Source organism: Siniperca chuatsi, linkage group LG2, assembly GCF_020085105.1.
Source record: "Siniperca chuatsi isolate FFG_IHB_CAS linkage group LG2, ASM2008510v1, whole genome shotgun sequence".
Classification (NCBI taxonomy): Eukaryota; Metazoa; Chordata; class Actinopteri; order Centrarchiformes; family Sinipercidae; genus Siniperca; species Siniperca chuatsi.
The window spans coordinates 2390436-2405618 of NC_058043.1; the positions used below are offsets into that span (position 1 = coordinate 2390436).

General features: G+C 41.9%; 1 protein-coding gene across 5 annotated transcripts in view; it reads left to right on the top strand.

The window, feature by feature from the left end:
- Positions 1 to 15183, top strand: part of mmp24 (matrix metallopeptidase 24) — an 81502-nt gene that overhangs the window by 53522 nt on the left and 12797 nt on the right. For all 5 annotated transcript variants that reach the window (XM_044183074.1, XM_044183106.1, XM_044183096.1 and 2 more), the window contains exons 6-9: positions 458 to 619; positions 2445 to 2659; positions 8664 to 8802; positions 13180 to 13446. In XM_044183074.1, the coding sequence (XP_044039009.1) occupies positions 458 to 619; positions 2445 to 2659; positions 8664 to 8802; positions 13180 to 13446 (783 nt within the window). The remainder of the gene's footprint in view (positions 1 to 457; positions 620 to 2444; positions 2660 to 8663; positions 8803 to 13179; positions 13447 to 15183) is intronic.

Below are 15183 nucleotides of genomic sequence, written 5' to 3' on the forward strand. Positions count from 1 at the left end.
TTTGTTCCGTTTCAGACAAGAGGGAGATGTTTTTTGGTAAACTGTGTTTTTTTGTTTGACTGAACAGAAAGCAGCAGAAAGGCCTGTCAGCAGCATGAAGTGGTGCTTGTTTTCTGTTTTATAGCCTGATTTCTGCTTTGAAATAATCTTTTAAAAAGCTTTTTAAAGAGACTGTCAGTGATGTTGAAAGTGTTTTCTCTCCATGGCTTTCTTTTATCTCTTTTCCCTTTGTCTTGGTTTATTTCTTCCTCTCTCCACACCTCCACCTTTCTCTTTCCTCTTCTTCTCCATCTTTTTCTCCCTCTGACTGTTTTTCTTCATCCCTCTCCATCAATCTCCTCTCTTTTTTTCTCACGTTTGCCTCCTTTCTCTTTCCCTCCCCTCCTCTCCTCTGATCTTCTCGTCTTACTTTCTCCCTCTGTTGTATCGTTCTCTCGCTCCCTCTCTCTCTCTCCAGGTAATGATTTGTTCCTGGTGGCGGTCCATGAGTTGGGCCATGCGTTGGGTTTGGAGCACTCCAACGATCCCAGCGCCATCATGGCTCCTTTCTATCAGTACATGGACACGCACAACTTCAAACTGCCACTGGACGACCTGCAGGGCATCCAGAAAATCTACGGTAGTCAGTTGATTTATGTATCATGCAAATGATCTATCCCACAGCTGTGTTTCCTCAGTGACAAATACACAGCGTTTCCTGTGACTGTTTCACAATAAAACTCACCCCATGTTTCGCCGGTTGAAGTCTTTGATTGTGAAGCAGCATCAGAAGGAAATGTTGGTTTAGCATTAGCGGTAGCTTAATATAGCTCTGATACAGCTGTAGGAGAATGAACAGTAAACAGTGAGACTGACATTAATCAGATTAAATTAAAAACAGTAAAACTACATGCTGCATTGTTTCCTGTGAATCCCTTGTGCGTGTGAATGCAGTTTGAATTCAGCGGGGGAATGGCGGACTCCGCCACTAACGACAAAAACTACTAACTAAATAGAAAGGAAATTACAGAATGTAAATGCATTGAGTGTCTATTGCTGAAAGAATACCGACCTTATATCAAAAATGGGGTTTGATTTCATGAAAAACTTAAGGACTTCCACTTTAAGTCCGAGACTTGAACTAAAAAAAACACTTGACTTCACTTGAGACCTGAAAGCAAAATCTTGCAAAAGCAAAAACAGCTCACCTTGGATATTAATTATTAATCTTAAAGCCCAGAGTGATGCTGAATTATGAAGAACTGTTGTCCAGTGGCCAACAGCAGAGCGCTGTATTGGGTGAATATATAGTATATGCATGTAGAGCAGCGTCAGGCTGATAAACAGCATACGGTGCTGATCAATCTTTGCCTGAAAAGAGAAGCATTTAAAAAACAAAATGCATAACTTTGTGTCTTTTCCTTTTGTGTTTACACCAGGGACACTTTGTTCCATTTCAGAGAAGACGCCTCACATTGCAGTAAACAGTTTTTTCTTTAAGTGAACAAAGAACAGCGAAGGCCTGTCAGAAGCAGACACATTTCCTGACGTGCTTTCTGTCTACCCTGAAATAATCATGACAGCTTCTGTTGTAATGTGGTGTAACATTTATATGTGATACAAAGACACAAAGAAAAAGAAAAATAACTCAATGTAACATGTCTGCTGGGTCAGAAATAATGTGTTAGTGAAGAATATTTCCATCTAGATCACATTTTAAGACCTAAACATTTAATATTTCATTAGCACTGCTTCACAAATACCCAGATAACCTACAGTATCTATAACATTTGGTCTGGTTTCCTTTAAGCTTCACAGCAGGAAGGTTATCTTTGTCCTTTAGAATCAAACATGATCTTAACATTAACATGATTCATGGGTGACATTTTGAGTCAGTGTTGAAGGGAAACGCTGGCCAAAGCAGTGCGGTCAACAGTATTTTTCCACTGCACTTGTGTTCAGTGTAGATAACAAAGCCTGTTATTGCATCTCTAAGACTGCTCTGTCTTTCCAGCACCTGAAAATACCAAACCACCACTCTCAGTGAAGGGTTTTATTTCAAAATGAGACTGTGCCCTGTGTTTATTGTGGAATATGGTTCTTCGACCTATAAAGTAGTAACATTTTGGAGGATAGATGTATTCTTTTTCCTGAAATATTAAGTTGTAAATATCGGGTAGTAATTGTCTTTCAGATTTTAGTTTGAATCTTTTTTTACATTTTTGGTTAAAATCAGAAAAATAGCTGCTTTCTGCTGCTGGAAACATGGATCCTCTGAGACAGAAAAGATCAACATTTTGTTTAGTGATTCATTCAACGTAAAAAACTCTTTTTTCTGACACATTGAGTGACTCATGTTGTGATCTTTGTATTCCAGTAGTCCCCCAAAAAATACTGTATTGTCTCATAAACTCGATCACCACACTGGAATGCTTCATTTTGTTGTTGTCGATGTCTTTCACCAGGCATCCCCACGGCCATGCTGGAGCCCACCAGGCCATTACCCACCTTACCTTCTCGACGGACACACTCCACCTCCGAACGCAAGCATGACCGCCATTCCCGTCCGGCGCGTCCGCCCGGCGACCGGCCTGCGCTGCCTGGAAACGGCAAACCCAACATCTGTGACGGCAACTTCAACACTGTGGCCTTCTTCAGACGGGAGATGTTTGTATTCAAGGTGAGCAGAGGCACCTGACTGCCTGCCTGCCTACCTGTGCGCACTCTGCCCCTGCACTCATTGCAGTTTTTTGGGGGAGTGGCTTTGGAAGGAGGCCTGAAGGGAGGGGGGGTGGGATTTTTTCAGTTGGATACTTTCAAAATCTAGCTGTCTCTTGCTAGTTCCTCCAGCGTTACCTACCCGAGCTTTAACAGATGTTTGGTGCACTGCTGCTGCTTCAGCCATCACGAGGTGTAAAGTTTGTCTGGCACTTATATCAGTTGGGAAAAAATGGAGATTTGTGTTAAAATATTTCTTTTACTTCTATGAAATGTATAGTGTAGGCTTGCAGTGCTTGTTGCAGTATTAGAGATACATACTCTTACACTCTTTTTTTGATGAGTTGCATTCTGTAAACCCAAGATTTGACATTTTACGTTTCATTTTTGGGCCCATTTCTTTGTTTCGTGGTGTAGTTTTCTTTTCTGTGATATATGGGCAAATACCAAAGATATGATACGCCTGCGGCTGTGATTTCAGTCCCTTAAATCTGCCATGGATCTGTCAGTTTCATAAAAATATTATTTTTAATCGATTCCAACGTAATGGCCCAGCTCCCATCTCACAGCTGCGTTGTTGCATTTACAAAATTAAATTCACTGCTGCACATTTGAGACTTTGAATCAGACTTGAGTCCCAAAAAACGGTCTTTAGAGACTCGGGGCCCCGCTGCACCAGGTACCAGGTCTCCTCATTGCGTATGCATTTAAGGGAGGGTCGCGCAAATAATAGGAGAAGAGAGAGAGAGAGAGAGAGAGAGAGACATCAGAATCAGAAATACTTTAAATGATAGCAGAGGCTGATTATGTATTTCACAGCTTTTACTGCGCTCATGCTATTTGCGACTGCCGGTTCAATAACCTACTACTGAATGATAACAATGTAATGCTTTATGCCCATTTGCCAATAATCTTTGTATAGCTCCTTTCATACGTACCTCAAAACATCATATTGTAAAAAACATTTAAATCATTAAATAATTGAAATGTTTAAATCACAAATATTGAACGCACTATAGTATCAAAACGAAGCTGAAGGTGAACAACTGTATATTGTGATGCAGACACACTCTCTGAGAACAGGATGCTGTTCTGCATGTAATTCATGGTGTTCGCTGCTACAGAGGCGGAGTCATGCGGCCGCGTGTTGCTATATAAAACCGGGGAATTTAGATAAAGCTTAATTGAACGTTAAGTGAGCATGATGCAGGACCTAAGCGGCTGTGAGCGAGGTATGGTAGCTCAGAAGGTAACGATCGCTCCAACACTGGCAGCGTCACGGGTTCGATTCCCACTGGGGGCTGGCCGTGCTAAAAATGTCTGCTCTCATAGCACTGCAGGGCTCTTCAGATGAAAGACTCAGCCCAGTGGCATATGGTGCTATCCAGCCTCCGATCATTAGCACCAGGCACGTGCTTAGTTAGTAACTGATTATTGCAGTTCTGTTATTACTGTCGTACCGACACACACGGCGTTTACACGAGGTTCACGTAAATATGCACATTTTGGATTAAAAAATGGTAAAATATCAAACAGAGAGAGGAGAGACAGCTCTGTGTTTAAAATATTATACATGTCTGAGAGAGAGAGAGAGAGAGAGAGAAATCCATTTTGGTGTCTCTGATCTTTAAACTGAATGTTAGAAAAGGTCACAGACTCGTCTAGCTCTCCGTCTGTCCTTCCTGCCTGTCGATGTGTGTCTTTCTCCATCTGCTCACCTGTCCATACCGGTCTGTCTGCTCTCTGGTGGATTGCTGTCTGTCTGCCAGACTATCTCATTTCCCCCTGTCTGTCTTATCTGTCCCTTCATCCGTCTGTCTTCTTACCTGCCTACCTGTCTACTCATCTGCCTGTCTCACTCTGGTTCCCTCTCTTTTACTTTGTCTATCTGTGTGTGTGTATTTCTGTCTCTCTTGCTCTCTCGCAGTCTGACTACAAATAATGTCTAAACAATTAAAAACTGGACAAGAAAAAGAAAAACACGGCGTATTTGTTGCTGACTTCGGTCATGTTAAAGTAAAAGCTTTGTCTGTCCCGATTTAAGGGAGCTGGTACGCAGAAAAGTGCCTTTAGTCTAAATCCCTTCGGTCTCGTCAGTGGGCCACCGGCAGTCCGAGACACAAATATCTGAACTGCTTCTCGACACCTGTTGAACACCTGTGGCTCAGGTCGCTCCTCCTGTCCACGTGTTGAAGTGTCACTGAACACTGAAGACACTGAACCACAATGACCAGCACCTTGCATGGTCTCGCTGGCATCGTGTGTGTGTGTGTGTGTGTGTGTGTGTGTGTGTGAATGAGAGGCAAATTGTGAAGTGCTTTGGATGAAAGTGTTGTCTAAATGCAGCCGTTTGCCAAGTCCTCCTTCCTGAACACGTCAGTGCATTTCAGAATGACCGATATGGGGGGCCAAAAAATACTCATATTAGCATTTTCTGATTTGCCAGGTCTGGTTAAATTTAGGCGTTGACGGTAGGTGGGAGACAGGAGACAAACTCTGTTTCTGGATGTTTTTTACGCCCAATCATCCACCACGATTTTCTCCAGGTATTGTTTTCTTTGCGGCAGGATAACAATGTCCTGCTACTTCTGCATTTCTTACTGAACGTAAAGATACGGTCGGCCGTTTGAAGAAACAGTTTTTCTGGAGGGGATGGACCAATTCTGACAGTCTCAACACTTGTGTGTATGTGTGTGTGGGGAGGTAGCACATCATTGTTTCAAACTACACATGAACATTACAAGATGTTCTGCTATTCTGAATGTAAATAAGACTGCGATGCCCCAGCAGCAACACAGTGTCAACACATGTTCATCTTACTGATCCATTCTGTTTATTTCCAGACATTCTGAGAGGATAACGCAGACTGTGAGAACAGTGAGAGGTGCCCCCAAACTCCTTTAATTACTTGATTAAAAAATACTCTCCTGCATACAACACATCACTAGATGGTGGAGAATAAGATGAGCATGTTTAAGGTGATCATCTTTCAGTTTTTGTCTCCATATTCATCATCACAATACTGTCTTTCTTTTGGAAAACATAAAAGACCAGACACTGCCTCTGGTACGTGTCTGCGATGCATTATATTATATTATTATATTAAATACCCTGAATAAAGCACAATAAAATGCCACAGCAGAAGCAGACCATCGTTTTAACTCTGGTCGCCTCAAATGTCAACATTTAGTGGAGCAATAACTAAGTGCATCATTATAACAGGACATTGTCAAACTGGGAGAAACGAGCAGCTGCTACAGTCGCAGTGGGCCTAAATGAGATCGAGGGAGAGGTATTTTAGGCTCAGGTGTATATACAGTATATACTGCATATACATTTTAAGTGGATCAGCTCTTTCAAACTGGGTCATTACCTGCTCAGTAGCATGCAGGTGTGTATTTCGGTGTTGACGGTTGAGGAGTAAGAAGTTCAGCAATGTGTTTGTCTCCCCCTAAATTAGAAGAAGAAGTACAAATGTCAACGTGAAATCCACCTGCGAGCCAGCACCTCACTACCACTGTTTTATCCCAATATATATATAATGATAATAATAATCCTGTTAACCTGTATCCAGATTACCAAGAGAACAAAGTTTGGTTGGAGGAGCTCAGGATCGTCCTGAAGACGTCTCTTAAGACTGAGGATTGAAGTTCATCTACTTAGTTTACTCGAGTCCTGCACGCACACCAATCCTTCTGCAGCGTGTTGGCTGCAGGTATTTAATCAGCTGAAAGGGAAAGAGCTCATACACTATTAATAACTACCACTCATTAATCTACACCCTGTACTGCCTTGGTCACATTAAAAGCTTCATAGTGACTTTCAGCTCACTGTTTATCTGTCCGGCCGCAGTGTTTTGGTTCACTCTCACCGCTCTCATGTTATCGTGATGATGTTGCTCCGTAACTGCTGGATGTGTAGATAAGCAACTGTTTGCTAACAAGTGAGTATCAACTTAAAAGGTGATGACACGTCGATGTTTTTCCGAATTAAAGCTATGAAAACTGTCATGTGCAGGAGACATGTAGTGATGCGTTGGACCTTTTCAGTACTGAGAGAGTTTACGGCCTTGAACGAAACAGAAAAGCCTTTCTATAACTTCAAAAATACATCATCATCATTATCGATCAGAAAAACAAGGCCGATTTTCTTTTCCCTTTAACTCTAGGACAGGAGCATATTAAGACATAAAGAGCACTGAGAGCCAGTGGGCGTTTTGAAAGGAGACACTCATTATGGGATGTTTCCCTGGTGAGAAACACTCGTTCGTTTCTTTCGCTAGATGTGAAGCATTGATTTTCTTTTTTTCTGTTTGGGTTCACACTGAAAAGCATCAGCAGCCAGTGGATGATGTTGGATCATAGGAGATTGTGTGTGTGTGTGTGTGTGTGTGTAGCACTCAGTGGGGACTGTGCTTGGCTGTGTCCTAGATTCACCGAAGCCAAATGATAATGAGCTAAGATTGATGCTCGCCTTCTTCTCCTCCTCCTCTTCCTCCCTCTTTCTCTTCTTTGCTTTTCTCGTCTTGTCTTTTTGCTTCCTCTCTCCTCTTTACATCTTTCCTCCTGCCTTCTGCTTCCTTTACTTACCATGCGTCACCTCCCTTTTCTTATCTTTGTCTCCTGTCCGTCTTTCCGTTTGTCTTCTCTGCTCCCCTTCTGTTCGTCCGTCTGGTTGTTCCTTCTCCTCTCACCCATTGTTTTTCATCTTCTTTTTTCTTCTTTTATCCACGCTCCATGATACCTTGTGTGAACTATGGACGCAACTTCCAGTTATTCATTTTACCAAAGCGTCCGCTGCAGTTCATCAAAGGTGGGGCTGTTAACCAGTCGTGCATTTGCCAAACCAACCAATTAGTCTTCACCCTTGAAGTCTTTTCTCTTGTAAAAATACAGTTTAAAACTTCTGATAAAGTATAAATCTCACCTTTGTGTCGCCTGTCACAAGTTTTCAAGTACGGCGTAAGTAAGCCGGTGTGCAGAAACACCCTCTGTGGTGAACGGCTGGTGAGAACTGCAGCTTTAGTGTTTTTCCCCACTCGAAAACAAAGTTCAACCAGCGACACAAAAGTGAGATTTCTGCTTTATCTGAAGTGTTTTCGCACAGTATTTATTTATTTTTTTTTGGTTTTACAAGAGAAAAGACTTCACGGATGAAGACTAACTGGTTGGTTTGGCAAATGTACGTCTGGTTAACCATCCACCTCTGACGAAGAGCAGCTGCTTCCCTGAGCTTTTGTATGGGAACCGTCCGGAAGTGTCTCCCACACAGTGGATGAGATGCACTAAATCATTGATTGTCTTTCTGACATTTAATAATGATGATTGAGGTCACTGCAGATGATGGTTTACAGGAATATATTATGAATTAATGATACTGGCACCGTAAATGGCCACAGCTGCGTGGCGTTGTTGAAGAACCTTGCTACTGTGGTACACTTCTTCTTTGCTGTTCTTTTCATTGACAGGTCTAACGAGTGGAGCAGGCAGAAGTGTTGAGGTGCCCACATCCACAATGACTGAGATTTATGAAACAGAACCACGCGCGGCTTTATAATTCCCAGATCTGTCTCACATATGAAATCAGACGCTTTCAGCTGCAATGCAAACTGCAGCTCAGTAAAACTTGCAAGGCAGTGATCCAGAAAGTTCTCAAAACCGCTTTCCAAACATTTGAGACTCATTTCAACTTTTGTTTAATAATGAGACTGTGGGGCGCCCCGGTAGTTCACCTGGTAGAGCCCCATGTACAAGGCTGAGTCCCGGGTTCATGTCATCCCTCCTCTCTCTCCCACATTTCCTGTCTCTCTTCAGCTGTTCCTATCAAATAAAGGCAAAAAGCCCCCAAAAAATCAAAAAAATAAAACAATAATGACTCCGTATTTGTAGTCTGTAAAGTTGCTGTAGGTTCAGTATAGCTGTCTCCAATGACTTTGATTTCTTAACTTGTGACTCGTTGTGTTGCAGGACCGGTGGTTTTGGCGTCTGAGGAACAACAAGGTGCAGGAGGGTTATCCCATGCAGATCGATCAGTTCTGGAAGGGCCTGCCACCTCGCATCGACGCTGCCTACGAGAGATCTGATGGCAAATTTGTCTTCTTCAAAGGTACGAGGAAAACCGCTAAGATGTGTACAAACATTCGCCTTTTTTTTCCCCTCACTAATCAACATCAGTGTATCACAGTTCTGCCTGGAACTAGGCCTTTAGTCTCCTGGGTCCAGACATATATACAGAGGTGCAGGAAAAAGCGTGTTATATTTGTCAAACTGGTGCACCAGTTAATTTTTTATTTTTTGTCATTTCAGTGGCATAATTTGCAAAAAAAACTTACATATGACTAAATAGTCTCACTGTGCAGCCAACAGTGTGCTAACAGATGGAGGAAGGTGTTAAGAGTGAGTAACTGGCAATCACACACATTTGGCATAACTACATGTTGCTTGAGAACACATTGTTACTGAGTGTATCGCAGATATCTCACCTTATCTCTCCTCCAGATGTTTAGTTTGAGTCTGTTCGATCTGTCTCATTTGCAGTTCCAATTAGCTGACGTCCCCTGTTGTGAAAATGTACGTTATTATGTTTATGTCTGTCATCAGCTCCTGCAAGCTACCACAGTGCTGTCACGGAGCTTCCTGGGGTTAATTAGTCACAAATTATGTAATATACTATTTAAAAAAATGGGTCATTGCATGTTTGATCTTTAGGTTTTGATTGGGTGTGTGTGTGTGTGTGTGTGTGTCAATTAAATTTCTTTCACAAATATAAGCACGTCAGTTTGGCTGAATTGGAGTTTTTCTCGCAAGGCCGCTCCGAAATCAGCCAATTCTGCTCACAATCTTCAGTGGAGAAACTTCAAATCTCCGTCTACCATCTGCCGCGGCGTTATTAGACTCTGTCCTGCTCTCGACATGCCCCCCTCCTCCTGGAAATATATTTAATAAAGTGTGAAATAGAGAATGGCAAGGCAGCGGGGAGCACCCAGACTAAAGTAATAGAATTTCAGTCTATGTATGAAACCTCCCTCATCCCCTGCCTGCTGACTGTGGAGTCACTCATCTCTCTCTCTCTCTCTCTCTCTCTCTCTCTCTCTCTCTCTCTCTCTCTCTCTCTCTCTCTCTCTCTCTCTCTCTCTCTCTCTCTCTCTCTCTCTCTCTCTCTCTCTCTGTAACTCACACACACACACACACACACACACACCGACATCTTCTGACGGAGTGTCCTGCTATCGCGGCCAGCCAGAAGCAGATATTAATAGCTTTGCTCTCTGAGCTGCAGACTCTCTCGCTCACACACACACACACACACACACACACACGTGGACACACGATGACAAAGCTCAACCAAGCTATGACATACACACAATGACATACGCAGATGCTCAGTGATGCTTCTTGCACACATTTGTGCAAACACAGAGACACGTGTTGACAAAAACGCACACACAGAATTAGGAGGATTTGTTGTTTGTCAGTGTGTGTGTGTGTGTGTTTTGTTTGCAGGTATTACTCTTCTCCATAAGCTCACACACAGTAGGGTTACATAAGGCTAAGGAAAATTTTCAGTAGCTTTTCCGGTTCGTAAGGGCTTCATTTTGAAATCTTGTATTTTTACAGAGTGGATGGCGTAGAAGGTGGCGTGCACATAATCACAGCACAAAAACAACACTAGCCAATAATGCAGAGGCTGTAAGGCACGCCAGTCATGGTCATGTTGGCTGGGAGTCACTTTTACCTCTCATCAGTGGTGGAAAGTACAGTACATTTACTCAAGTATTGTACTTTAGTACAATTTTGGGTACTTACATTACCACTACATTCATCTGACAGATATAGTTACTGGTTGCTTTTCAGATTTAGATTTTACAATAAAAAAAAAAAGCTTATAAAATACAGTACTGTTAAAGATTAAACCTGTGGTTCCCGACCTTTTTGGCTTGTGACTGCGTATTAAAAAAAAAGGATCAAAGGTGTCTAGTTGGGGCCCCTTGTCTTAGCAGTTCCACCAAAGAGAGGTCGCCCCTCTAAACTTCTCACATAGTTTAATTTAGATAATTGTTTGAGTCTCAAAAAAGGTCAAATTATCCAATGCTAGCTCCACCTCAAGCAGAATACTTCTTCTTGCCTCTTATATAGACGAGATGTTTCCACTGTTTTAACTATTTAACTATTATTTTGGAATCTAATTTAAGTTTAGACTCATTGTTTTGCTACATCCACACTAATACGTTTTCATTTTAAAACGCATAACTTTAGCTACGTTCGTGTCTAGCGTCCTCACTACTCCGACGCTTTCGAACCCCTAAAACGTTTCATTCGTCACGGATAACAAATTACCGCCGTTGCTGGCCTTGTTGTCTATGCTGCTACTGCCTACATGCGCAGGAGGCGAGCTATTATTCGAGCGCTTTGCATCAATTCCCGTGTCCGGTGGCGTTATCAGCCCTACATGGAGCGCCAGTTTTTGGGGAGATCGCAGATGCTTTTTTTTTTTTTTTTTGTAAAAAGTCAAGCCAAAACATTACAGCTAGGCCAACCTACCTGATTTCATCCTGCTTGTGTGGCTTCCTCCGGTGATGGATAATGCTCCCAGTAGCGCTCTAATATTTGCTTTGCAACAACTCCCAATCTCTGTTTTCCGCGGCGTTGACCGACTTATACTCACGTGTTACTTTCGGTTAAAGTTCCACCTTGTCGTCGGTCCAAGCAAAGAAGTCTCTGGTCTTACTTTTCGCCATTGCTGTTCTTCGTTCGTACTGTTTTCTGCAGCTAAGCAACCAACCGCAGAGTAGTCAGTCTGCTTCCTGTTAACGCTGGCACGCGCATGCCCAACGTACGTGAATGGTCATGTTGTAGGCGTTTTCAGGCGTGTTAGAATGGACGGAGATTAATTCTGAAACGGTGCTAAAATACTCGCGTGTACGGAGATTGCTTTCGTTTTAAAACACCATTTTAAAAGACTAAGCCGCTTTTTAACAAGTTGACAAAACAATCTCATCGCAAGGTCCATTAGTAGAAGTTCTGGACCTTTTTGATCAAAAAGTTTAAAATCTCAACTTTTTCAGCCAACATCCAGTTTGGCTCCAGTTTCCAAGGACAAGAATGATCATTCTCAGTTTTCACCCAGACTTGAAGTCGCCACACACCCCGCTCTCTGCTGGCTGCAGGAAGGTATTGCTGATTATGCCGCTCACGTGTCCCTTTAAGTAAATATAAAAGGTAGTCAAACTACAGATTGCTTGTATTGCAAATGGAATTTTAAATACCAAATTTTAACCCAAATTCTTTTTTTAAACCAATTGTCACCTGTTTTTTGTTTTTTTTATATTCAAGGTAACAAAAATGAATATCGAGTTATTGCAATCTATTACCGGATAATAAATTACAATAACGGATAGAATACTAACTCAAACTACAAAAATAAGACCTGAATCGTGAAAAAATTGCTAAAAATCCTTCGCTCAATGAGTATACAAACACAGCCGGGGCCACGGCACGACTTTGATTTGCTCGGAGCCACCCACAGTAGAAAATGATGTACTCCTGGCTCCTCAAGGCATTACAATGATAAAAGCACCCACCACAGATCGCACTTATCTATCAGTATCTTCCCAGTAATATGCGCCGTTCATTTAAACAAGTTAGTCCGGCTGCCTTGAATGCCTGGAGGAAAGCAATTAGTGTCTGAAAAGAATAAAATTAGGACTCTTGTATTAATCTTTGTTTGTTTTCATTGTTCCCATATGTTTTTTCAGACGATGATAACAGGCTATTTAAAGGAGTTGCTGTCAAGTCAGGCTAATTTAATAAAGCCTATTAAAAGAGCTTTTATAGAGTAGTTCTATGATTTAACCAGCGGGTTTTCATCTTTGTATTTTCCCAGATCTATCTTCTGGATGTTTAATGAAGCTACAGAGGAGCTGTTCAGTCCTCATAGTTCACATCTACTGTGTCGTACTACAGTTTAACCGTGACTGCGACTTCACAGTTTTCTGTCCTATTTTTAGAGCATAATTAGATTTATAACGATTCTGTTTATGTTCTGACACTTTTAATTCTGCTAAGGAGGTCATGTTTTCACCTCTGTTATTTAGTCTGTCTGCCAGCAGGATGTCTCACAAATCCTGTGAACACAGAAGTTGGCAGACAAGTCGGCCTCAGGCCAAAGAACAATTGATTAGATTTTGGTGACGGTCTGGGATTTTAAACATTAAATAATAATTTATAAATATTAAACTAAGGGAGAAAAACACTTGACTCAAAGTTCTCAGCGTTTGGAGGGTAAAGAAATCAATTAAACTTGGACTTTAACGACGGGAGAGACATCTGTAGTTGTAAATGCAAGTTAGAAAGTTTTCTCTCTAAAACTGTTTTTTGCCTTTTAAAAAAAAAAACAGAACTTGACAATAAACTTGAGATAATAACGCTGAAAGTATGCGTACTGTAATGGAAGTGCTGACTCATCTTTTCCCACATCTTCCAGGCGATAAGTACTGGGTGTTTAAGGAAGTCACGGCTGAGCCGGGTTACCCTCACAGCCTGGTGGAGCTGGGCAGCTGCCTCCCCAAAGATGGCATCGACACGGCGCTGCGCTGGGAGCCGGTTGGAAAAACCTACTTCTTCAAAGGGGACCAGTACTGGCGCTACAACGAGGAGAAGCACACGGCGGACCCAGGGTACCCCAAACCCATCACTGTGTGGAAGGGCGTACCGGACGCACCGCAGGGGGCCTTCATCAGCAGGGAGGGATGTGAGTGTCGCTTTGGTTTCACTGTCATTATCAAACACAGGCAAGACATGGCCAATTAATTTATACAGCACAGTTCATACACTAGGCCTAAACAAATGTTCAAAGACTGAATGAAAGAAAGTGTGAACATTTATGCACATCTGTAGGGAGAACTGATATAAAGAATGAAAATAAAGACATGAAAACAAAATAAATGCGAGAAACACAACAACAGAAGCAGCAGAAATGAACTACCACATTAAAGGTGCTCAGCGTCGGGGCACACCTTAGTTTTGTGAACAAACAACTGACAGAACGTAGTTAGAAGACTGAACTGAAACATCTCTTTACTAAAGTGCGTACTCGGGCTGTCACTTTCCTGTGAAAATTCAAACTACCGTTTGATTGTGGGGGGAAGATTGAATGCTCAATCTGTAATTATCTGACCAAATTCAGGCCGTGCTTTTTACTCATTCTGATCTGTTGATGCTCTGTTAACCTCAGCAGAAGAGGCTGTTGTTGTTCTGTTGAAGGAAACTAATGAACAGATTATTACGACACCAAACCATTTGAGAAATGTGTTGAAACATTTTGGATTCGACACCACAGATGATAAACCGTTGATAAAGGTGAGACTGTTGGCCGACTTTTAAATAATTGAAACAAATGACGTGTTGGTTCTCATTCATTCAAACGTTTTTTCTGTGCCTTAGTGTGCACTGATGTGCGTTTGAAAGTGGCTACGAGTCTTTGAACTAAATGAAATTATTCGAGTCAGAAGAGTGATTTTTAATTTCCACCTCTATTGAAATGCTAGTGACACTTGCTCTCAACGTTTAGTCAATGATTATTCTAAATTTTTTATTGTTGATACATTCGTTCCCCTTTTTTATTTACATTTGTATGCAGGAAATGGCAACTATGAAATGAAATCCCTGATATGTCTTATATTTTCTTAAATTGTGCTCTGAAAATCAAGAGACCCTTTTCATCCTGAAGGGATACGTATCATATTATGTGGAGAAACGTATCGACCGTTCTACTACAACACAACTAAGAGAATATGTCAAGTAATCAGTCAGTCAGTCAGTCAGTCAGTCAGTCAACTGGCCGATCATTGAAGCTGCCGGACAGACAGACTGACAGTCTCTTGATAATTCGGTTTATTCACGTTGAATTACTTCTTTCTCAACACGATGTTTACGCCACAGAAGCAGAAAATGCCACAAGCAGACTCACACCTACACGCTGTCTGCCCATCATCACTTCTACTTGTCGAGCTGTGACCTCATGACCTCGTGGCTGCCTCAGAGGGTGTGTGTGCGTGCGTGTGTGTGTGTGTGTGTGTGTGTGTGTGTGTGTGTGTGTGTGTGTGTGAGATCAGAGGCAGTGACATGGTTGGTCAGGCATGGTGTCTTGGTGTTAGATGAGAAGCCGCCCTACAGGGACTGTGGAGGCAATAGCCGTGTGTGTGTGTGTGTGTGTGTGTGTGTGTGTGTATTAAAGCTGCAGAGAACTGATATTTTGTCCTGATATTAAACATGACTACATTTGACCTTTCTCATACCACAAACATGCATTAAAAAACTGGTTTTCTATGTTTCCACCTAGAAGTGAATTCTCATTACTATAAAAAAAAAAAGTCTCTTGGACACAAAAACTCTCCCATGAAATGTTCAATTCAGTTTTATTTATACAGCGCCAATTCATAACAGAAGTTATCTCATTGCACTTTTCCTACAGAGCAGGTCTAGACCG